The sequence below is a fragment of the Molossus molossus genome, unplaced genomic scaffold (assembly GCF_014108415.1).
Source record: "Molossus molossus isolate mMolMol1 unplaced genomic scaffold, mMolMol1.p scaffold_m16_p_3, whole genome shotgun sequence".
Taxonomy (NCBI): Eukaryota; Metazoa; Chordata; class Mammalia; order Chiroptera; family Molossidae; genus Molossus; species Molossus molossus.
The window spans coordinates 49,356,928-49,383,152 of NW_023425366.1; the positions used below are offsets into that span (position 1 = coordinate 49,356,928).

The following is a 26,225-nucleotide window of genomic DNA, read 5'->3' on the forward strand; positions in this document are numbered from 1 at the left end:
CACAACCACATCAAAATTACAACTAAACTACAGCACAACCATCATTCAGAACCGCCATATGGGGAAAAACTGAGTTGTTTGGCATTGGGGTGAGAGCTGGAGGGGCAGCTTTCTCCTGGACAGACCTGTTGTGGGAGGCCGTTGTTCCTTTGGTGAGCCCTTCACCAACTGCTGCCATATCTGAGACTCCAGCAACCTGGCTCACACAGTTTGCCCTGCCAGTGGTCAATGGGCACAGCCTGTCCTTGAAGCTGATCAGCCTGAGTAAATCCCTCCCATTGACATGCCAATAGCAGTCAAGACTTGATTACAACAGAAGAGTGTGTAGTCCATACAAGGGGTGCACCTTGAGGGCCCAGCTGGGGTGATCAGGGAGGCTGTGCCACTGGACCCTACAGGACACCTGCAACAATAGGCCACCCTACAAAGCCTAGGAGACATAGCAACTCTACCTAATACATAGAAACTGACACAGGGAAGCAGCCAAAATGAGGAGACAAAGAAACATGTCCCAAATGAAAGAAAAGAACAAAAGTTCAGAACTAAACAAAAGATGGAACAAAAGGAATGGAGATAAGCAATTCATCAGATGCAGAATTCAAAACACTGGTTATAAGGATGCTCAAGGAACTTGGTGAGACCTTCAAGGAACTTAGTGAGAACATCAACAACATAGAAAAGGACCAGTCAGAAAAGAAGGATGCATTAACTGAAATAAAGAATAATTTACAGAGAATCAATGGTAGAGTAGGTGAAGCCAAGAAGCAAACCATTGATTTGGAATATAAGGAAGCAAAAAACACTCAATCAGAACAGCAAAAAGAAAAAAGAATAAAAAAAAATGAGGACAGTATAAGGGCCTCTGGGACAACTTCAAGCACACCAACATTCACATCATGGGGGTGCCAGAAAAAGAAGAGAGAGAGCAAGAAATTAAAAACCTGTTTGAAAAAATAATGACAGAAAACTTCCCTAACATGGTGAAGGAAACAGACATACAAGTCCAGGAAGCACAGAGAGTCCCAAATAAGATGAACCCAAAGAGGTTTGTCCACACCAAGGACACATAATCATCAAAATGCCAAAGGTTAAAGACAAAGAGAGAATCTTAAAAGCAGCAAGAGAAAAGCAGTTAGTTACCTACAAAGGAGTTCCCATAAGACTGTCAGCTGATTTCTCAAAAGAAACTTTGCAGGTCAGAAAGGAGTGGCAAGAGATATTCAAAGTGATGAAAAGCAACGACCTACAACAAAGATGATTCTATCTTGCAAAGCTATCATTTAGAATCAATAGACATGTAAAGAGTTTCCCAGACAAGAAAAAGCTAAAGGAGTTCATCACCACGAAACCAACATTATATGAAATGTTGAAGGGTCTTCTTGAAGGAGAAGAACAAAAATATGAACAATAAAATGGCAATTAATACATATCTATCAACAATTGAATCTACAAACAAAATGAATTAACCTTGAAAACATTATGCTACAATCAGGTATGGGGAACTTTTTTCTGCCAAGGGTCATTTGGATACTTATAACATCATTTGTGGATCATACAAAATTATCAACTTAAAAATTAGCCTGCTGTATTTGGTCAGGCTAATTTAGTGAGGCATGTCATGTTAGCTGGTATTGATTTCAAGAACCTTATGTGGTCCACAGGCCAGACATTCCCCACCCTTGCAAGAGGCCAGTTACAAAAGACTGCATATTGTGTTTCTATTTATATAAAATATCCAGAATAGGCAAATCCATTAAGATGGAACATAGACTGCTCCGATAAAAAGACACAGAGTAGCTGACTGGATAAGAAAGCATGACTTACATATATGTTGTTTACAAGAGACCCACCTCACAACAAAAGATTCACATAGGTTGAAAGTGAAGGGATGGGAAAAAATCTTCCAAGCAAATGGAAAGGAAAAACAATCCGGGGTAGCAATACTCATATCTGATAAATTAGATTTCAAAATGAAGGCCATAATTAGAGACAAAGAAGGCCACTACATAATATTGAAAGGATTTATCCAACAGGAAGATCTAACCTTGGTAAACATATATGCACCCAATATAGGAGCACCAAAATATTTTCAGTAACTGTAGTGTGTTAGGCACTCAGCTTGGCACTGGGGATACAAATGTTGGGACAAAATCGATTTGGACCCAGCCTTTCCAGAACTCACAGGCTGTTGGGAGAAAAGGATTGAGGTAAAGACTATTAACTATCCTAAAGGCTCCTTTCGGCATTTATAGGGTGGGTAGAGCAAGCTGAGAGCACGGACTTGTTTCTAGTTGTGCTTTTGATGCTGCCCTGCACATCTAACCCAGTTGTGCACTTGACTGAGGACAGTTAAACCTGAGGGTAGGGATGAAACAGCAGTAGCTATCTGGCTGGCTCTGATCATGACTCTTCTTGCCTCCTTCCTGTGGAGGAGTCAGATGGCACAGCAAATGGTGGTTAAAGGAGAATACTGAGCATTCTATATTTTCAATGTAAGCATTTTCTTTGCTTAAGTCTAGCCTCTGTGGTCCCATTTTTCAAAAGGAGACAGATATATGCACAAAATTGAGATCTATTAGGCTAATCTATTTCTTAAGGCATGGATATTAATCTTACAGCTACTTAACCCTGTTTTGAAAACCCTGTTTGCTGGTGCAGTGTCACTGGTAAACATGATTATTAGAGATTATTTCTTGTTCCATTATAGTGTGGCAATAAAAAATATATTTATGAAGTTGGTAAGTCTGATTTAGAAGGGGTACTGCTTACTTCTGGGTGGGCATTGAAGGCAAGATTAATATGTCTTTAAAACAGAATAGCTTGGAGTTACTGATATCACTATCTGCCGGAGGTTGCTATAGCAATGAGTGGTTTGATTGCACGGTGCGTTGGTGGTACAGTGGGTGAGTGTAAAAAGATCCTAGCAATTTAGCAGAAACTCTCCTGGAGCAATTTAATTAAACCTCAGTAGAATGAGTGCCAAATTCTTTGAAAGCTCTAAGATGCAGTTCTGTATACACCTAGATTAATTAAAGATACATTGTTATCCTGGATTTATACATGGTCACAAATATGTTAATGATTTTAGGAAAAAGGTTTTATAACTTTGTAAGTTACCTTTTAAATGGTGGAGTACACATTTTATGAAGACTTGCCTATTTAATAGAGTTTTTTTTTTTTTTTTAAAGGAAACAAAATGACACTAGACAATTAGGGAAAATGTAGGTTGGCAATAAACAAACACTAGCCTTTTGAGAGAGGCAGGAAGCTGGAGTGTACTGTCAGGGGTAAATACATTCTTTGTTATTGCACGCTGGATTAATGCAATCCAGATGATATAGCCTTCTTTATTAGCAATCCTAAATAAAATGTGCACTATTCTGAATCACTAATGTAGGTATAGAAGTCGTTAGAAATGTAGAAACATCATAATTGAAGAGCCTATGATCTGAAATGGCTTTAAAGGAATATCCTATAATGGACAAAATAAAAATGTTTGTGACTGTTGATGTCTGCGCAGATGTGTCTGTTGAAACTGGTTCTGGTTATCCTCCCCTTCTTTTTTAACATGTTGCTGGTATCTTTCCCAACTTACCCAATTTTTAGGGTTTGGGTATACATATTTCAAAAGAAAACCCCTACTATGCTACTATAATGTGGTAAACAACATAGTATATTCTTATCAACTTTCTGCATCTGTGCAGTAGGATGAAAAGCTTTGGATTTAGGTGTTTAAACAGCAGACTTTGAAGGGTGAAGTTGGCCCAGTTGTCACACTTATTGCTGACCATGTTGTCCTGCAGATGTTACTCTGCTGCCACCTGGAGGCCTGTGTGGGGTGTGCATTCAAAGGTAGGCAGGGATGCCAGGGCGCAAAAGCTGCCCAGGCAGTGCCAGCTAACGCTTTGTCCTTATTCCCTGTTGAAGTCAGTTGACATGACCACACAAAATGAGGCTGTTGCCTTTTCATTTTTCCTTGTAGAGCTCATATACACTATGAATGAAAGAACAGTATACTATTGTGGAGTGTTAATATCTTATTACTTGTTTAATCTGAAGCAAATTCAGTTATTGCTATGTAGATTTTTAAAACCACCTCATGCCAGGGAGAAAGTTGATGTCTGCTTCATCCTTCCCTCACGGTATAAATGAATCTCCTGGTCTTTTCTAAGCAGAGACATGGATGGAAACTCCTGCCAGGCAGTGAGAAGAGCTTGAAAAAATCCACCTGGAGGTCTGAGGCCTCAGGTGACCTAAAGGAACAGGTGTGGCAAAGTGGAGTTGATGTGCCTGCTGGGAAAAGCAGTGGGGTTTCCCCAGAATCAGCTTCAGGCAGGGCCATGGGGGCAGAGGAGGTGAGGAGGGGTCCAGAGCAGGGCCTTGGGGCCCATGATGTTGTGTATTAATACAGATTCAAGGCAAAGATTTGTAGCCATCTGCCTTTTTATTTTCCCTGGGTCCAAACACGCTGTTGGTGCTTATTTAACAACAGTGGCCTTTGTTTACCAGCAACTGGGTGTGTGGGAAGAGAACAAATCAGTCCAGGCACAGAGAAAAATACCCCTTAAGTGAACCTTCCTGTACATCCCAGAACATCCTGACCACTGATATTTCCAGGAAGGTCTTTATTCGGAGAGAAGGCACCTGGCATGCCGGTGGCTCGTGAGCCCGGAGCCTGCCACTGTCGGAGGTTGGCGTCTAAGGGCTGTGCTGGTGGTGTTGACTTTCACCGAGGCTGGAGGAAAGGCCAGCCTTCGAGGATGAATGACGCTCTTTTGAAATATGAAATCTGTGGTAGTTGAGGAAATAGACGTGCGGGATTTCCTCAGGTGGGTCGAAGTCATGTCCTGAGAATCTGTGCTGTTTGGATTAGTGAGCAGCCTTCCTTCGGAATCAAGGGCATTTATTTACTTAATGACCGTTTTTTGTTCCTCAGGATTTCCTGTGAGAGCTCCTGGGCTTGTTTACATCTTGGTCCATAAAATTTTCACCGGAGTGTGGGCAGTACGGTTGTGAGATACACTGCAGAGTGTTCATTTTTAAGAAGCTTAATCTAAAAACCTAGATTCATGCATGCAGCTCATGGGCAATTCATTTATATTCTTCATCTAATTTATTTATTTTTCCCTCCTCCTTTTTAATTTTTTTTTTAAACCAAAGCTTTTCTCAGCAGATCCTGATTAGAATTATTCCTTTTGCAGAGATTAAGAATTTGATGTCCAGTAGATCATCACTTGACCAGGAGGATGTAAAGGTAATGACTCCCCCATTTCTTCTCTGTACTTCTCTCCAGAGTTGCTAGAAGTGAAAATCTAGTGGTAATACATTTTTTTTACAAAACCAAAAAAATTTAAAATAAAACCCAAAGATCTGTCCCAAGTCATATTCAGAATAACTTGAAATTCAGTTTTTTGGTATTGATTTTTTCCATCTCTGCTGTTTATAACCAACCATACCTAGGTATCTTTCTGGACTGTAGTTGTATATGCAAGATGACTTAATACATTTTCCAAAACAAATTTGTACTTGAGGACTGACAGCCACAGACGTTTGCCAGCAGTGTGTTGCTAGCGTAAGCCTGGGCACGACTCTCTGGAATAAGGTAGCCTATGGAGAGCTTGCAGACATGTTTCAGCTTAGCGCAGACCCGTCTCTTATTTTTAGCTCTTAAATAATATCAATTGAGGACAAGACTAGTTTTCTGTTTATGTGCGGTGATACATGTAACATGTCCTTACTGATGTTCTCCAAGGTTGTTTTTCTAGTTTACAAAAATAGGGAAACAGCAGTGTGGCACATAGTAATTAAAAAACACCTGACTTTATCTTTTCCAGTGCATGAAAAGCCTGGTGGCTCAACTGAATGAACATGAAGACCAGGACAGTCTAGATATGGGTATGTTCCAAAATATTGCTTTCCCTTGCACTCAGGCAGGTTTCACAGTCCCAGGTATATGGAGGACAACAAGAAAGTATATTTAAAAAACAAAATCTTTCTTTATGAGACCCTTGTCTGTCTCTTGAAACCCACTTAGATAAATTTTTTTTGCAGCATTAGTTATAATACTATCACTTCAGTGGTTGAGTCTCGATTTCTGATCTAAAAAGCAAAACAATCGAAACAAAGCAATGCAAGCGTTTCCTGAGCAGCTGTTTGCTCTGCGCCAGCTCTGGCTAGGGACCTGTCCCGTGTTACCTTGCTATTCCTACGAAGTAGGTACTGCCGGTGTCAAGTGCAGCGACTCCGCTGGTGGAGAGTGCATGGTGAAATTGAGACTGATGACTCTCCGTCCGCCTGGCCCTGGAGCCCCCAAGCTTATTCCCACTACCCCGTTGTGATACCCAGTGAGGCCTCTTAAAGTGAAGCCCATAGGATCTTACCCCTTGGCCTCAGGAGATGACCAGGTACTTGTCCTGGGATGTGGCTGTGATGTCAGTGTCCTTCAGAGAAACCAGGAGCTCCCTTGGCAAGGTGAGGTAGTTCTTCCCACTGACCTGGAAACGCTCATCTGCTCACATGCATCACAGTTCACACTTCCCTGAGGACACCTCCCCAAATCTCCTCCCCAGATACTTTCTCATTCTTCAGAAGTAATTCGGGTCCCAGACTCCTCTTTTGAGTTAGAGCATGATGAAGCTGTTGGGTTTGAGGACATACGTAGGCGCAGATGCCTTGTCTGGACAACGTGGATGGTCTGTGAAGGCGTCTGGGCTTAGCGGAAAGCAGATAAACACAGACTTTCCTAGTTGGTTTCGTTAGGCTCAGCGAGGCTGCAGCAGTTCGCATACCTGGAAGGCACAAGGGCAAAGCAGTCTTAGGAGCTGGAGAGGGTGAGGTGGTGGTGGCCATGGCGGTGAAATGCTCAGGCTGATGTGAAATCCAGGAAAACCAAGCCCATGCCCAGGGAGCCTTAACAATGGTGGCTGGGTCTGCAGAGCCGAGTGGTCAAGGTGCTTCCTGGAGGCCAGTGGGGTGTTATGGGCACGTTTGGCAGACACTTGACAAAGCAGTTCCAACAGCTGGGAAATCATGAAGAGTGAAGCTGGGAGAGGAGGAAGCACCTCAGGGGTGGTTGGCTGGGCTGCTGGTAGCTTGGCCACAAGCCAGCGGTGATTTGCTGGATCTCCTTGTGTGAGGTGCTGCTGCAATTGGAACAGAAACTCAGATCATACCCAGCAGCACGCAAGCCTTTAATATTTCTGCTATATAAGGTAGGGGAATGATTGACTCCTGGAAGGGACAAGAGGAAGAGAATTGAAAGCCAGCACCTCCAGATGGATGGTTGTTGTGGCTGCTGGGGCCAGGAGTGCAGCCCTTGCTCACGTGAGCACAGGATGTGCGTCCGCAGAGTGCATCATGCTTCCAGGAACGTTAGCTCCGAAGAATGTTTACCAAGACAGACTGCCGGTGCAGAGGAGTGTTGGCTGGTAAAAGGATGAAATAGCAGCATTATTTTCATTTTAGGTTTTTAAAAACTCACTCCACTCTCCATCTGGTATACTTGCTAGGTAAAGCAGACACATGTTAAGGGAAGAGTGGTCGCCTGACCTAACCTGAGCGTTCTGTCAGTAACATCACTGTGTGTGAGGAGGATTGTATTGAAGGATTTGAGAGAGACAACCACGTGTAACACAAACCCAATGATTTATGAAAGGGGATGTGAATGATTGTTCCTTGTGCTAACATTTTTGTTAACTTAAACTATTTTCGACTAAAGAAAGTCACCTAGCTTTATGCAAAGAACATGAGAATAGATTTTAAAAGAACCTTCTGAGACAGAGAAGGGAGCAACAAGCAGCGAGCAATAGTCAGATTGCAGTCTGAAGCTGAAAACAGCTTTTCCCCAAGGCCATTTCGCTATTCTATATTCTGCTTATATTCTACTGGTCTCCAGGGAAGGGCTGATACATGTGGGGTCATGGTCTGTCATAGCTGACTTGCATTATTGAAAATGGTTTGATGTGAGTTTAGTGTGATCTCATAAACTGCATCAGTACCGTTTCAATAGAACTTTTTGTCATGATGGACATGTTCTTTATCTGCGCTATTTAGCATGTTCACCAATAGCCACATCTGTTTCTAGAATGCCTGATGTGTGACTAGTGTGACTGAGGAATTGACTTTTTAATTTTACTTAATTTATTGCACAGCAAGTTAACCTTGTATTGTTGTTGTTAACCCCCCAGAGCACCAATAACCATACTCACCATTAGTTTACACACCGAGAATGTTGATTGGAGGGATAATGTGGGTAACAGGGAGTAAGCTTGTCCAAGCCAGTGCCCCCCAGCCACCTCAGCGAGCCGTGATGACTCAGCAGCGATGGCCCTAATTTCTCTCTGTAGGTGCTCTAAGGGCCTGGTAGTTTGCTCAGAAGGGAGAATATCAGTTGGAGGGCTGGGATCCGATTCTGTTGCTGTCACAGTGGAGAGTGGGACTCCGCAGTCTGTGATTCCTTCACATTCTAGGCTGGTGGAATGGGAAGAGAGGGCAAAGCATTGGGAGGAAATGGAGAAAGAGAAGTAGGTGAAATGGGTGAATACAGAAATTAAGAAGGAAGGAAGGTCCATTTGGCTCGAGGGTCAGTGTAGAAGTGTAGGGGACTGAGTGTGATTTAAAAGTCGAGGCTCAGTAGTGGCAGCAGCAAAGGCTATGCCTAGGAGGAGGGAGGTGAACATCTGTCAGGAACAAGCAGGCAGCCTGGGAGGACCGAGCTTCGGCTGCCCTGTTGGAATTCCAACTGCAAACAGAGATGCATCAGCCACCACCAGATCGGCAAAGCTGTAAATGGCTTCATTAGTTGTTCTCTTGCAAACTCTACCTTTTAATTAATTAACTAGTTAATTAATTATTTTTTTAAATCCTCACACAAGGACACTTTTTTTTTTTTTTTTTTTTTTTGCATTCATAGAGTGAGAGAGAGAGAGGGAAGAAGAGAGAGAGGGAAATATCGATGCAAGAGAGACACATCGAGTGGTTGCCACCCACACAACCCCAACTGGGGCCGGGGACAAACTGCAACCAAGGTACGTGCCCTTAGTGGGAACCGAACCCGGGTCTCTCCAGACCACGAGCCAACGCTCCAACCACTGAGACAAACTGACCAGGGCTACTTTTTATTTTTTTAAAATCCTCACCCCGCCCTGGCCGGTTTGGCTCTGCGGTTAGAGCATTGGCCTATGGTCCAGAGAGACCTGGGTTCAGTTCCTGCTAAAGGCACATACCTCAGTTGCAGTTTGTCCCCCGCCCTGGTTGGGTCGTGCAGGTGGCAGCCACTTGATGTGTCCCTTTCACGTCAATGTTTCTCTCTCTCTCCTCCTCCTCCTCTGTCTCCCTCCCGCTCTATCTGAACAAAAAATGAAAAGATGTCTTCGGGTGAGGATTAAATAAATAAATAAATAAATAAATAAATAAATAAATATAAAATAAAATTCTCACCCCAAAGCTGGGGATGGAGTGGGGAGGGGCTCAATGGGGGTAAAAAGGAGAAACATCTGTAACAAAAATAAATTAATAAAAATAATTTAAAAAAATAAAAATAAATAAAAATCCTCACTCAAGGATTTTCCCCCCATTTATCTTCAGATAGAGTGAGAGGGGACAGAGAGAGAAACATCGACTGGTTGCCTCCTGCTTGACCCTGACCAGGGCTGGGGACTGAACTGCAATTGAGGTATGTGCCCTTGACTGGAGTCAGACCTGCGACTCTTTGGTCCAAGGGCCAACGCTCTAACTGCTGAGCCAAACTGGCCAGGGCACAAACTCTATTTTTAAATGGTTGAATCTGAAAAATTAAAGTGTCTGGTAGGAGGGGGCTGGGGGGGTTGGGTGAAAAAGATGAAAGAATTAAGAAGTACAAATTGGTTGTTAGACTGACGAACCTCAAAGGGAAGCGGGGAGGGAGGGCGGGAAGAGATAAACCAAAGGCCTTCTATGCATATAGAACCAATGGACACGGACACTAGTGTGGGGAAAGCAGGAGGGGGGTGGGATTGGGGAGGAGGGGGTCAGTGGGGGAGGAAGTGGGGGACATCTGTAATACATTCAATAATAAATATAAGTTAAAAAAAAATAAGTTCATGCTGGGGACTGTGGAGTGAGAGTGCCAGCATCTCAGGTGAGTTACAGAAGCCTGTGGTATCTCAGGTGAGTTACAGAAGCCTGTGGTATCTCAGGTGAGTTACAGAAGCCTGTGGTATCTCAGGTGAGTTACAGAAGCCTGTGGTATCTCAGGTGAGTTACAGAAGCCTGTGGAAGGTGACCCTCCTGCTCTCTCAGCAGGTGATACTCAAGAGGGTGAGTGGAGCTGTATGTGACAGCCAGATTTAGTGACACTCATACTGAAGTGGATGTTCTTGCAATAATTTACCAGCATGGCTGCGCTGGACTAAAGATGACCTGAAACTTACTTGGCTAAAATTGTACATTGTATGGCTCTTGGATGGAGAAAAAAATAAAGGGTTTGGTGAAACTGATTTATTAAAACAAGAACTATGTGAGCACGTTTTAACTTTCCTCGTCAGGGGACAATGGAGGGAGGGAGGGAGGGAGGGACACCAGGGGAGGTGGTGGTGGCGGGGGCTGGCACCTCCCTTTTGCTCAGGAAGTCCCAGCACCTTGAAGCCCTGAGCCGGAGGCAGTGCGTCTCTGCCCATCCAGGTTTGGTTGGCAGGCAGTGGGCTTGGCACAAGTGCCAGAGAATATTTTAAACATAATATCATACTAAATAGATTCTTGGGAAAAGTATTTTTTTTAATTATAGAAGTAGTAAATGCTCATAGTAGAAAAATCAGACATTTTAGAATGAGTAGGAAAAGAGAAAAACATCCCTATAATTTTCCCACTCTAAAGCAGTTACTAGTACCTTTTGGTATATTTCCTACCAGTATTTTTTCCGATGTATCTATTGTTTATACAGTTGTGATCATGTAAACAATAGAATTTTGTCTCTTGCTTTATTCATTAAACATTGTACACCATAAGTATGCTCCATTTCAGAAGGTAGCTTAAAATGATTCTGACTGTGTTTCTACAAAAAACATGGATTACTTTTCTAAGAAGAAAAGGAAAATGTCATAGAGTCTCCCAAGAAGTATATTATTGGGCCAGGAAAAACAACAACACTCCTTTCCTTTTTGAAATACTATGTATTATTTGATTTTATGGAGTGGCCTGGTTGTCAGTACATGCTGAGGCTTGAATCCCAATTATTCAACACTTTGGGTCACTTCATTGCTCTTGTTGTTTGTTACTTATACATGATATGAGAAAAAGAGAGCCTCTTAGTGGCTGTAGGGACTGGGAGGGTGGGCAAGGGGGAGACAAATGAACCAAAGTGGGATGTGGATGGAAATCTGACTTGACACCCCAAAGCCCAGGCAGACCGATCGGGAAGAGAAGGAAGCAGAAACAGAAACAAATATTAGGAAGTGAGGTGCTCAGGTCGTTCAGCCTAGGTGACACAGGCCTTCCCTTACTATAGACAAGACCAAAAAGGAGAAACAGGCCCCACACAGGAAGCTTAGGAAAACGTCAGCAAAGGGACACTGGAAGGAAATGACTGGAAGATCCAAAGGAACAGCCCCTCTTGAACAGCATGTTGGGTGTAGTACAAACTTCCCAGATCTCACCTGTGGATCTGTGTGGGAGAGGTCCAGGTCCCTGTGTCAGTGGTGAGCCAGGCGGAAAAGTGCTGTCAATATTGCTAGTTTGGCAAACCACCTAATAAGTAGGACTAATTAGGTTAATATTTCTTTTCTTCTTATGTTAACTAAAAGTTTGGAAATGGAATTAATGCCATTAAGCTATAAAAGCTTGTAAAACAGTTTAAGTTGTTTGTGAAAGTACAGTTTCGCAGTGGTCCCAAGATCTTAAGCATGGAATCCTAAGATCCAGGACCCATGTCAGTGGCAACTGGACCTCTGTTGGCTATTATTTGAAAATACGTGTGTATTTATGTTGAGATCTCAAGAATGTTACATAAAACATGAAACAACAAAAAAAGGCGAGGTGGGGGGGGGGGGTGGAGAAAACCTTAGCAAAGCTCCTATCCTTCTGGAAAATAAGTTTTCAAGCCACATTTCTGGCAGATGTCTCTCTATGCCCCGGGATACAGAAGTTTCTGTGGACCCCCACCCCCGTTTTTCCCCCCCATTTGCTTTGGTGGTGGTAGGGGGGTAGTCATCCTCTACCATAAGCCAAAGCTTACCAGAGATTTGGTTTTGAAATCAGTGGGCTGGGCTGCAAAAAAAATATCCCAAGAATACCATTGAGAATGCAAAGTTATTTGTAAAAATTGACTCACATTTTTTGCATTTTGTTAACTTCAGTGAAATTTTCTTATTACAGTTGTTGAGGTTTAAACAATTGTTTTTGGTAGAAGAAATGGCTGACTTATTGGAATTCTGCTGAGTGTTATAAGCTCAATTTGGTTCTTTTATCACACATGCCCTGCGTTTTATATTTGCAGCTTCATTGTTTGGATAACATTCCTGTTGTGGAATGCAAGTAGAACATTTTTTTCATTAAATTAGACAATTGGAGTAGTACATAATTGGAAGACTTTTATCCCATAAATTAGAAGAAAGAATTTTGGGATATTTTTAGGTTGATATGTACTATAGCCTAGGAAACATGAAGAAACTAAAGCCTCACTAGAGATGTATAGTTGATCATATTGTCTTTTCTTCTGATTAAAACTAACAAACAAAAAGATACCTGCCTGGCTGGTGTAGCTCGGTTGGTTGCACGTCGTCCTGTCCAGTTGCCGGTTAGATCCCAGCTGGAGCACATATAGAGGTTCTTGCTCTTTCTGCCCCCTTCCTTCCTCTCTCTAATCATATCTGTAGGTGAGGATTAAAAAAATAAATAAAAATAAATAAATAAATAAATAAATAAATAAATAAAATGTAAAACTTAGTTAATAATTTCCAAGTCTAGGAAACAGTGATGGGTCTAATGTTCTGCTTAATGTCTGCTCACCAAGGTTAAAAAAACAAGTAGCAAAGTGAAAGTGAGTGTAAGGTAGGAGTTACTAATCTAAGCATTCAGTTATCCTATGGTTTAAACTCTTCCAAGTTTTCATTTCAGTGGGATTACCTTGGAGCTGTAACAATACTGGAGCCGGGATCCACCCCCAGAGAGATCTGGTTTAATTGGTCTGGCGTATAGCCTCGGCTTCAGGAGTTCTCAAAGTGCCCCAGGTGATTCTCAGGTGTGGCTGAGCTGGAGAACCACGGACATAGTTCCTTGACTTAAGGGAGCTCTGCTCTGCTGAAATCACCCATCTTACTGGGTTTTTCATATTTTTGGAATTTAGATGATAAAAGCAATTAATGAAAGCCAATTTGTGTTAGCTTTGCAGATGTTTAATGATCATCACCATCAGTATCATCAAAGTTGTGGGAAATGTGAAAACTTAGGGAAAAAATTATTGAAAACATTTCCTAACTACTTGAACCTTAATGAGATGATTGACTTGGAGATGCACAGATTGGGATGGAGGGAGTTAGGTTTACACTGATGTCATAAGGGCATTACTACGATGCCTGATGTTTTTGGCCTTAGTACCTGCAGTATAATCTAAATTGCCTTTTCATCTCACAAACCACCTTAATTTCTGAAATGGCATTGAGGGAGAGAAAATGGCAGTTTTTTTTTTTTCTTTGAACACTAAATAATATCTTCAACTTCAAATAAACCAGCTTAGTGAATAAATTAATTCCATAGGTTCTATTTTGATGTTTAAATCAAATGATTAGCTTATAAATTTCAAACACGTATACCATGTAAGGAAACTACAACTAATTATGAAGCAAATGAAAAATATGAAATATGTTCTGGAAATAGCATTTATAAAATTTTTATATGGAAAGTTAAAATTCCACTCAGGAATTTCTTCTCTTTTTCATGTGCGGAAACACTTCAGAAAACTTGTATGCACAGACACCTAATGAGAGAACTGCCTCACAAAGGAATCACCGGGCTTGGGCTTGACCGCAGTGTCGATGTGTTTCTGTGCGTTTAGGCTTGTTTCTTTACTGAGCACCAGTGGCTAATCCCTTGGAAGGGACTTGAGGGCAGTTAAGATTCTGGTTAGCTTTCATGCCAGGCAGCACAAGCTCTAACAATTTATTGGGACAGTTTGCTTTAACTTTTAGAGGGGCTAATTTAGAAGGCATTTTTATGAAACACATATTCTCTATATGGGATTCTGCTGAAGACTACGTGTAGTTAAAATATAGAGAAGTGATACAATTAGAGGTCAAATGGGAGATCTAGCAGTAAATAATCTGTTTCTTTATAATATTTAAAATCACAAACAAAAAATCAGAATAAGAGTAAAGTTGAAGATATCTGGACTTGAGAAGAAAACTTCAAGTAAGCTAGTTGGGTTTCATCCTGAATTTGGAGATTTGTTTGCCAAGAGGGTTTCTGATGACTGACTGAGGTAGTCTCCTGCCCACAGGTGGCACATGGGAGCTCTGCATTGGGTTTAACTCCTGGGAACTATTAACCCCCGAAGAGACTCTAGTTGTTTCTAAAAAATATTAAAATTATTTTTAGCATATAATTTTTAAAGGTCTACTTAGTTGCCTTAGAGTTACACAGTAACTTTACATAAGTTAAGCAAAAGGAAGTGGAATTTTATGCTTAACTTGAATTCTATGCATCTGAATAAGTGATGCATTCTTTTAACATGAATTCCAAACATTTAATCAACCTAGATTCTGTACCTTTTGTCTCCATCCTTTAAAATTTTTAAGCTTTATTTTTAAGAATAGTTTTAGATTTACAGAAAAGTTGTAAAGATAATAGAGTTCCCATATGCCCACTTTCCCACTTTCTCCTATTATTAACATCATATATTATCATGCTATATTTGTTGACAATAAACCAGTATTGATACATTAGTCCTGACTAAAGTCTATATTTAGATTTTTAAATTTTTATTTAACTTTCTTTTCTGTCTCAGGATGCCATGTTATATTTAGTTGTCATGTTTCCTTCGGTTTATTTTGGCTGTGAGAGTTTTTTAGACTTTCCTTTTTTATTGCTATTAATCCTCACCCAAGGATATTTTTCTATTGAGTTTTAGAGAAAGTGGAAGGAAGAGTGGGAGGGACAGAGAGAGAGAGAAAGCGGGGTGAGGGAAACATCGATGTGAGAGAGACACATCAATTGGTTGCCTCCCACAAGTGCCCAGACCAGGGCCGGGGATCACACCTGCAACCCAGGTATATGCTCTTGATGCTCTTGACCAGGAATCAAACCCCCAACCCTTCAGGGCAAAGGCCGACGTTCTAACCGTTGAGCAACACCAGCCAGGGCAGACTTTCCTTGTTTTTCCTGATCTTGACAGTTTTAGAAGTACTGCTCAGGTATTTGTAGAATGTCCCTCAATTGGTATTTTCCTAATATTTTCCCATCATCAAACTGGGGTTCTGGGTTCTGAGAGGAAGTCCACAGAGGTAAAGTGCCATCTTCATTACATCAGATCAATGGTATATACTGTCAGCATTACTTATCACTATGAATAATGGCCTTGATCACCCGGCAGAGGTAGGGCTGGCCAGGCTTCTCCATGGTACAATCACTCTTTCCCTCTGCCTTTTCCGTGCTGCGCCCTTGGGAAGGGAGTGATGATATGCGGCTCACACTTCCGAGTCGGAAGTTATCTATATACTTCCTTGTGGGTGAAATGTCTACATAGAATTCTTCCATGTGGGAGACTTGTATTCCCCCACTTCCTTATTTATTCAGTTATTTACGTCAGTATGGATTCATGGATATTGACTGTATACTTTGGGTAATAGTCTAGTACTGCTACTTTATTTGTTGTTCAAACGGTTCTGTCTTTGACAATGGGAACTCTTTTGGTTGACTTTTGTGTCTTTTGTTCATCGTCCTGTCACTGTGGGTGTTTTGTTGAGGGTGGTGAAAGGTTACTGTTATACTGTGATGGTGGATACATGATGCTGTATTTGTCAAAACCAGTAGTGGACACAGAGTAAGCTCTAATGTGTGCAAATATAAAAGACTAAGAAGTTGGAGAATCCTATGAATAAAGGCAGAATGTGACAAGAGAGTCTAATGACTAAAAATGTGTGAAATACCTTACTGTATGGGGTGGGGGATGCAGACCCCAGAACCTTAGGAAATGAGTAGAGTCTGTAAGAAAAGAAACTCATAAGCACAGTCTTCTAGATGATAAAGTTGTTTCCCATGGGGTACAGTTAAACAATTCAGACACCACTCTAAATGTATACTGAAAATGAACAACCAAGTAAGAGGATTATGGATAGTAGGTGCCAGGTTTCTCACCCTTGGAGTGGGAGTTTATAGTCAAGCAAGGGGTGGAGGCTAGAATGATTCATGTGCTAATGAATTAGAGTTGTAGACATCAGTATGCACTCATGATTAATTAATATAGATATACATGGTTGTATAGACAAGTATTTGTAGATACATGTCTGTACGTAGGTTAGGATGGACACACACACACACACACACACACACACACACACACACACATTTCCTTGCCCTGGAGTTGAGGTGACCTAGAAGCAGCAATGTTCCATCCAGGTGCAAACACAAGATGAGCCATCCATTGTATTTTGTGTGAATTTTAGCTTCAGAACTGTGGCACTGATTGATAGTTTAGAGAATGTTAAAACTAACAAAAATAAGTTTGTGAATACTTTTGTGGCATGTGAGAAACATTTTTGGCATGTTTGGGAAAACTGGAGTTGGAACATTATCAGAACAAACCTGAAATGTAATTATAGATGTTGCTCTCCCTAAGTGTCCTGGCTCTTCCTACTATAAGGGATTGTTTTCTCCTTAGACTATAACCAGATACGTTTCTAGCCCTTCAACCCTTTCTCTGTCCAGACCCATGGCTCAAATCCTTGCCCCTCCCACCGCCAGGGCCCCTCACGTCCACTATCCACAGCTGTCTCTCCAAGATAAACTCAAAATTCCTCATAATTTATTATTCAGAAAATCTTAGCCAACTTGTCCTAATTCTTTCCATTCAGGTCATGCCCAGGCACTTTAGTGTTTAAAACAAAATGATGTTCACCAGGGATCTTTTTTTTCTTACGAGAATCATCTAAGTTGAACCAATATAATACGAAATGCTGGTGGAAGCTTTGATAATATAGTTTTTTAATATGTTGCTTCAGTCAGAAAATCTCTTACTTTCCTGTCCTGAAGTGTTTTAGCTATTTCCTTCTTATGCTATGTGGATATATCATAATACAAGTAATGTCCTCTTGTTAGATTTTTGGATCTTATCCATTTTTTTCCATGGACAGTAGAGTGATATGAGGGGGCATATTAGAATCTCTGAAGTAGGATACCATTTTTGGTTGTTTTTTTGCCAAAATAAATCAAGGTAATAAAGGTAGGTGAGAAATTTTTTAAAATACTATTTTTAAAAGTAAGGTGAACGAGGGTTCCATTTTTCCACAGTCTTCTCCAGATGTTTACTTGTCTTCTTGATAATAGTCATTCTAAGGTGTGGGGTGGTATCTTATTGTAGTTTTGACTTGCATTTTCCTTATAGCTAGTGAAGTTGAGCATCTTTTCATATGTCTGTTGGCCATTTGTTTGTCTTCTTGGGAGAAGTGTCTGTTCAGATCCTCTGCCCAATTTTTAAATTTGGATTGTTTGTCAGACAGAAAAAGGTAAGAACTGTATGATTTCACTCAGATAGGGGATATAAACCTAAAAGCAACCAATGAACAAACAAGAAAAATAACCCCAAACTCATAGACTTAGACAATAGTACGGTGGTTACCAGAGGGAAAGGGGGGGTGTTGTAAAGGGTAAAGGGGGTCATATATATGGTCAAGGAAGATGATCTGACTTTGGGTGGCAGGCACACAATGCAATCAATATACAGATCATGTATCATAGAAATGTACACTTGAAACCTAAATAATCTTATTAACTAACCCCAATAAATTTAATTTAAAACATTTGAACTCATAGCCCTGGCTAGTTTGGTTCAGCAGTTAGAGCACTGGCCCACAGACTGAAGGGTCTTGGGTTCGATTCCTGGTCAAGGGCACGGACCTGGGTAGTAGGTTTGATCCCCTGTCCTGGTTGGGGCACGTGTGGGAGGCAACCAATTGATCTCTCTCTCTCCCTCTCTCCCTCCCCCCCTTTCTCCCTCCTTCCCTCCTTTCTTCCCTCCCTCCTTCCCTCCTTCCTTTCCATTCTATCTAAAAATCAATGGAAAAATATCTTCGGGTGAGGATTAACAACAATAAAATTTGAACTCATAAAAAAAATAAAAGTAAGGTGGTGTTATGAATGGTAGAATCCTAGAATTCCGATTCATGACAACAATGATTGCACCATGCTCCCAATTATGTGAATTCAATTTTATGGGCTCTGTTTAAAATATAAAACAGAATGGGGAGGTAGGGAGAAACATAATAACTTGAACCTTGGCTCCTCTCATGATTGCACTCTGTAAGTATAAGGTCCCCGAGTGAGTGGGACTGGAGATGCGGATGTGCTGTTCCCACCGTGCTTCTCCTAAGTGAGCATACCTTACCACCCGGAGACAAGCTGTGCTGTTCAAGATCCTCGTTTTCTGTACAGCGTGGCCTCAGTGAAAGCCAGCCATTTCACCCAGCCTAGCCGACGCAGTGCTGCTCTTCAACAAAGAGCTGCTAGTGTTGAAATTAGATGACATGGTGTCCTTCTGAGATATTTTGGAGGAAGATTTTGACCATCTCTGATTTTCACCCAATGCTAGAACCTGAAGCTAAATTTAATTGTCACTGTACTGGCTGGAGTTACCAGGATAGGCTTGTCCTGCTGTTAGGGGTTTTGCCTCCTCTGGTCTGTACTTTTTATGACTTTTTCAAGAATGGTGTCTAGCAGTGTTAAAAACTGTGGTCTCTAGTGGTCAAACGAGAAAGCAGAAAAGAAAAACAAATCTTTCTCCTCCTCCTTCTGCCTGGTATGATTGTTTTGGAACTTCTTTGCACATTGCCATGTCTGAGTTTTGAAAATCAAGCTATTGCTTCTGAGGTAGAGATATAAATGATTCAGTGTCTATAGTGTAGAAAAGAAATCTAATGAAAGGGAAACTTTAATATTTAAGCTAAAACTTATTGAAAACTTAGGTAAGTTCTTTATCATTATATATCATTCGATCCTCACAAACCTGGAAGTATAGATGTGATGGTCTCATTTCGAATGGAACAGCTGAGGGTGGGAAAGCATGAGTGACTTGATTGGGGCTGCTAAGCAAATAGGTGACAGAGCCAGTGTTTGAGCCCAGATATGTATGGTTCTGAAAATTCACGATTTTTCTTTTTGGCTTGTGGTTCCTTATATAAGTTATGACACAGTTCTTGCCCTCCAGGAATTTGAGGCTCCATTGAAGGATAAGAAAACTGTACAAATCCTATAATTCAAATAAAAATATAAATGCCTTTCTGTTTAAATTTATCAAGGTTAAAAGGTGGTAGGTGACCTGCTCTCTAGATGAGGAGAATCGAGGAAGTTTCCCTTCTGTAGCACTCTCTCGGAAAGCAGAAACTTCGGGGCAGCAGAATCTGCCCTGGATTTTGTAACTGGATGGAGGTTATTGGCTAAGTAAAGGATTTTTTAATCGAAGGAGGCACAGTGAGGCTGATGAAGTCATTCACACTTGCATTGTAATGGTTGTATGCTATCTGGTGAGAAAGTGGCCTTGGGAATATGTCATTGAATTCTGCCAACTGCAATTTGCAATCAGCCTGAGAAAGCAAAGAAATTAACCTATTGAATATGAATGAGATGTAAATAACATCTTGAATTAATTTACATATTGGCACAATGGGCAAAAAAATAGTCAATTACTATAGAAAATGAGGATAAATGACCTAGAGTCAGGAGAAATTTGGGGGTCTGTAAGGAAGTGAGTTGGCCTGAAAATAAAAAGGGCTGTGCAAACACAGTATTTCCACCTCACTTTATATGTTAACTGAGCTGCGTATGGTTGGTTAGTAGAAATCATTTCTTTATTTCTATTTATTTATTTATCTTTATTGATTTTAGAGAGGAAGGGAGAAGGAGAAAGAGATAGAAACACCGATGAGAGGGAACATCAATTGGCCATCTCCTGCATGTCCCCCACTGGGGTTGGGCCCACATCCTGGTCAATATGCCCTGACCAGGAATTGAACCGGTGACCTCTTAGTGCATGGGTCGATGCTCAACCACTAAGCCATACTGGCTGGGCCATTTCTTTCTTTAAAAGATGTTGATAAGTAATAAAGCAAATGAGATTAACAGATTTTTTGTTGGGTTTCTCACATGTATTGGTTGGGTAGTTCTACTAGTTTTATTGTCAGAATAATTTTCGTATCAATAATCAATTGATATGCAATTGATCAACAAGGACTGTGCTTTGGGGAAAATTATATTAAGATGGATCTATCTACCTAGAATCTCAACTAATAGAAATGTGTTTTTTTTATCCTCACCCGAGGACATTTTTGCATTTATCTTAAGATAGAGCGGGAGGGAGAGAGTAGGGGAAAGAGAATAGGGGAAAGAGAAACATCGATGTGAGAGAGATACATTGACTGGTTGCCACCCACCCCAACCGGGGCCGGGGACAAACTGCAACCAAGGCATATATCCTTAGCAGGAACCAAACCCGGGACTCTCCGGTCTGCAGGCCAATGCTAGAAATGTGTTTTACAAAGTTCTTTCATACCTCTCTTTGTCTGCATTGTCCTGAAGTTCTCATCTATTACTGATGGTCAAAAGAGGAGCAGCCTGCTCCGGTAGTTTATCCTAGTTAAGAGGCTCTGAAACATCATCTTCATGAGAATGAGAGAAAGACATTAGTATCTCCTGGTCCAACACTTTCTTTTCAGTTTGGTGATTGCCTGTAGTGGTGGAGGTTCCCTTTCTTTGGTCTGTGGACGTCTCTGAGGCAGCCCAAGGGTGCATTGACTTTTCACACCCCAAGCATTGCCAGGAACCTTAAAGAAAAATGGGTTGTCTCCATCCAAACGTACTGTTTTGTTTTCAAATATATATATACTGTTGTTATGAATTAAATACAGATACATACTTAAACACTTTATAAGAGTCCATGTAGCTTTCCGTCAAGGTGCATGTTTACAATAAGAGGATATAAAAAATACTACAGCTGTTATGTAAAGATTCTTTACCCACAAGTTAAGATTAATACGTGAAAATCTTCATTCATTCAGCACATGCCTACATGTTTCTGGCACTGTTCTGAGCCCTGAAACTGAGAATGAATGGAAGCACCCATCCACAAGATTTTATCTGTTTTCTTATTAAAGACCCATATAGACTAAAACTATTGCCCAATGTAAGGGTTGGAAGTAGTTTTTCCTTACAATTGCACCTAGTTGATGAATAAGAATACATAATTATTCAAATAAAAAGCCACAAACAGAAATGTATCAATATTTATTTTCACTTAGTTTAATGCTTGCAATTATCTTCTAGTTGTATTTTGTTCTAGTTATATTTATGTAGCAGCCAGATAAAAACACAGTAGTGACTTATGTAATTCTGATTTTGATTTGAATTTGAAATTAAGCGACTTTTCCCGTCTCCACATCTGTCTGTGCCCCTCACCCAACACCTCCCGACAGAGAGGATTAGCTGTCACGGAACAGGTTATGCATCCATTTCCTTACACAGCATTTCATGAGAGTGCCAACAATTTGGGGAATAATTGAAGTGAAGAGATGAATGTTAATCAAGGCACATATTGTCATGTTCCAAATCTGCAGGATCGAGCAGATCCTCATATTGTTTTTATGCTCCTTTAGTTAATTTGGGTGTCAGATGACCACACAAAACAAAACGCAATACTTCTTGCTGTCACTACTACTTAAAGAAATGCTTAAAAGAGACTCCCCTATGAGACCTGGGATACATTTTTCCCCACCGCAGGTTTTGGTTGCTATGCTTGAGCTTATTTGGGGCACGTGTATCTGTGTGCCTTTGGGAGCAGGGAAGAAAGTTTGAACAGTGTCACGCTTTATGGGGAGGCTGTAATGAGCTTCTGCTGAATGCTAATTACTGGAGAGTTGTTCAGGGAGACTGCCTAAGGACTGCTGGTTTGTGGTAAATTAGTCACTAGCGCTATTGAGATGAACTGCAGGTTTAGATCAGAGCTGTAAAGACGCCCCAATCCTTGTGATCGACAACCAAACTCGGTGACAATTTAAGAAAATACCTCAATTGTGCTAAATAGTAGTAGATGGTTCTGCCTGGATTTAATGAGGAAAGTATGCTTCTGTATAAAATATAAGGCTCTCAACCACTTCAGGATTAAAAAGGTGGGAGACTGGACATAAATGAATTATCAGAGCTGTTCTGGCTCTTAGTTCTGAAAAGTTGCCAAACCTGCCGATAGTCTGAAAGAATAGCTTGCTTTGGAAAAATTCTTGCCCTGGGTGTGATGGCCTTCATTTGTGTGTGTAAGGCGCTTTCTGGCTGTCCACACATATAAACCGCAACCTTTACCTAACACTGCCCAGGGCGGCTTTTCTGAGAAATGATACTCTAGCTCCAGATCAAAACAGTCGCCTGCTTTTGGAAGCTTTTCTTGAATCACAAGCAGCTCTTTCAATTCCCAGTTACCTTTCATCTTCATTTCCATTTCCAGCAACCAGAAGAGGGGAGTTAATGATTCATTGGCTCCCATTGACCTTTTGAATAACTGGACTGTGATGTACCAGTACGACTCTTAGCTCCCTCTCTCTCTTTCTTTTACTTCCCTAGTTTGGCTTTAATATTTACAGCCTTCTTCTCGGTGTACATGCCTGAATGCCTGAAGGAAGCAAAACGTTTATTGCCTCTCCCTCCCCGTGTTCGCCAGCGTTTCACTCGGTCCCATTCCTTCCTTTTACATCACATGGGAGACTCGCCTCCTGGCTGGGACGCCCCAGTTCTTCCTGAGTTTCCACTGTTGAATCTGTCGATTTCACCAAGGCGAAAAGATGGATTCTGACTCAGACTCACCTTTTAACTATTCGTGGCCTTCCTTCCCCAAAATGAAGATTCGACGGAGGGCGTCCAGACAAGGTAGATCGCGGGCTCTTTTATTTTCCCCAGAGCCAGGCATCTTCATAGTCTTCATATTCTTACTTTTTTCTTCCTTGTTCCTTTGCCAGACTGTTTTCTGATGAAGTACGTGTTTATACATGTCTTTATATTACTCTCACTATGTAAATACTTTATATATAAACTCCGGAGGTAACCCTACTCCTTCCTATGTTTCTTTTTGCTTTGAATCTACCTTTCTGCTGTATTGTGCATGTCTAATTCTCTTTTTAAAAATAAAAGTGAAAGGAGTTTAGTACAAGGTAAATGTTTTGGATTCACTTAATCAGAGTTACCTTGACAATAAAAAGTCCTGTTGATTTAAATGTGTCCGGCTGTCATGGGATATGAAGTGAACCGTATATGCATTTGATACCCAGTTTCTGCTTCTTCTGTGTTTGGTTTTCAAGTGTGTATGAATTTTTAAACAAATATTTTTTTAAATAATTAATTTATTTTTGTTACACATGTTTCTCCTTCCCAACCACTTATTCCCTCCTCCCTCTCCGCCCTGTCCCCAGCTTTGTTGTCCATGTCCATTGTTCATGCATACATGTATATAAGTTCTGTGGTTTATCTCTCCCCCACCACCTCTTCTTTACTTGAAAAAAATTGTTCTCTCTTTTTTATACCATTTTACTGATTTTAATAGATGCTCTAAAGAAGGGACTTTATTAAACTAATTGCAACAAGAAAGCCTGTATATCTCCAGGGGATACAGTGATATATTAAAAAGTTTATTAACAATAATTACCAAATATGCAAAATCCTTTACTGCCAAAGGAAGAAGAGCCATTTTTCTGCAGCATGATTAATAACAGAGTGGGTTTACACCAGCTATGTTCCCTCACCTGCAACCCACTCTGGTGGTGCAGGCCTTGAAAACCAAGAGACAAGTTGGTGTTCGGGTCCAGCGAAGGTGCCCTGAGTGTCTGCTGAGCGTCCTCGCTGGGCTCAGCAGGTGGGGACTGTGGCCTCCTGGGGTTTACCAAAACAAGGAAGGTGGTCAGTAACCCCTTCCCACCTCTTATCTGGTGCTGGGTTTATGTGGTGGTTTTTAATTAAAGGGAAAGAAACATTTTCATGAGCTTACAAGCAGAAGTGTTTCTGAAAGTGGGTGTCTCTGTAGCACTGTTTTTGGGGAGCAGAATTCTTTATTCCCTGGACCAGAATGACCTACTACACCACCGCATACTGTTCCCAGGGAAAAGTGGAGGCTGGCAGTTATTAACCCACCTGGTTCTCTCAAGGATCTTTTTCCCTTCTTCTGGAAGAAGGGTGTGTGTGTTTGTTTGCTCTTTGGCTGGGATCAAGGCCAGCCCCGGGAGTAAGATGAGTTGACCATCTAGGGGTGGTACAAAGCTTCAGCCTGAACAAACCTCCTGTGCTGCTCAGCTTCCATCCCTGAAACTCTGTGGTGGGGAACTTCTCTATTTTCCTGTTATTCTGTTTTAAAATTTAATTTCTTCTTTGTAGGGGTAAAGGGCTATGATGTATGCAGCTTGCCATTTAATGGTTCACGGGGGAAAATATACCTGTGAGAGAGTACAAGTGTGTGCATGTAAAAGCAAGTTTGAGTACAAATAGAAAATGGAGTAAAATGTTAACACTAGGTAAATCTGGGGAAAGGTAATATATTGGTGTTCTTTGTGCTCTTCAAATTCTTTCAGCCTTTCTGCAAGCTAGGAATTTTTTCTAAATTATGCAACTTTTAAAAACTTTTAAATTACTTCTGAGAGGGAAGCTACACAAAGTCACCAATACTTCAGAGTGAATATTATTAGTTTAGGTACATTGAGAATTCATTGAGTTCTATAAGACTGCTACTTCTTTTTGCTAATTCTGATCTAGTGAAATTTGAGGGAATAATCTGCTTAATATACTTCTGTATTTATATTGCCTGGCTGGCTGACTGGATGCCTATGTTGTTGGGGGCCCGGGTAGTCTAACTGCCTGGAGAGACGTGGGATTAATGATTAGAAGGCCAGTAAAGAAGCTTAAGAGTCTAGTGGAGTTGGAGGGAATGCATTAATCACACTCCCCTTTGAAATCCAAAGTTGGAGCCCAGCCACTTTGAGCTACAACAGAGTCATAACATAGCTATGTGTAAATTAAACTCAATTCAAGTGAAAGCAGGTACCCAGAATATGAAAATGATTAACTATTTGCTGCTAATAAAGACAAGTGCAAATAAGATTGGTAGCAGAGAGTTGAGGGTCATCAGACAGTGTCCTGTGCTTCCTTCCTTCATTCAGTGGTCATGACCTAGTTGCGAAGAGAGGTTTTGGTCATACTATAATGTTAGCTGGACAGGGTCCCAGAACTGTAGGTCTCAGAGATGACCTGGTGCAACCAGTGCATTTTACAGATGAAGGTGATGGGGCCCAAAGAGGTGAATTGTTCACATGTCCAACAAGCATTTCCAGAGTATCGGACACTGTCCTAGAGGGAAGGGCAAAGTGGGAACTAGACAGATACCATGTTTACAGGGGTCTTAGTGTTGGGAATGGGTCCCACACCTCCCAGGACCCAGACATGCCACCTCCCTGTGGTAGAAGAAACACCAAAAAGCTGATTTTTTTTTTCAGTGCAATGATCAGTTTGTGAAGAACTATCATCTCATGTCTCTTAGAGGATGATCTAATTATTTAGCCTTTAAAACTCAGGTGGCTTGAATTTCTCTCTCATTTTTTCCTTCCTTCCAATTATCATCATTCTCAGAATGCAGGTTCCAGTCACCTGGGAAATCATGAAGGAGGTTTTGTGGGCTTGGAATTTCCAACTTATGAACAAACCTCTCTTATATTTGGTCAGAAATATTCTCTTTTATTTTCTATTATACTTTCTCTTCCTACCCCTCCTTGTTGTATTACCCTTCTTGTAACGCCACTTCTGTTCTTATTATCACTATTCTTTGATAGACACGTATGTACATACACATAGCTGGCTTGCTTAGAGAGGTGAAAATTTAGAGGATTTGGTAATAAAAAAGGAAACTAGATTAGCAGAAACTCACCAATACTTATATATCAACTAAAAAGTACATCTAATACTGCACTTTCTTATTCTTATGCCTTCAGAAGGAAAGGAAAAAGGATGTAGCTTAGAAGCAGTACCTT

The 26,225-nt window shown here is 41.0% G+C and overlaps 1 protein-coding gene across 1 annotated transcript in view; it reads left to right on the top strand.

Moving 5' to 3' along the window:
• ARHGEF28 (Rho guanine nucleotide exchange factor 28) overlaps positions 1-26,225 on the top strand; it is a 292,956-nt gene that overhangs the window by 155,469 nt on the left and 111,262 nt on the right. Inside the window, exons 8-9 of the mRNA XM_036280592.1 lie at positions 5,202-5,254; positions 5,835-5,895. Of these exons, the coding sequence (XP_036136485.1) occupies positions 5,202-5,254; positions 5,835-5,895 (114 nt within the window). The remainder of the gene's footprint in view (positions 1-5,201; positions 5,255-5,834; positions 5,896-26,225) is intronic.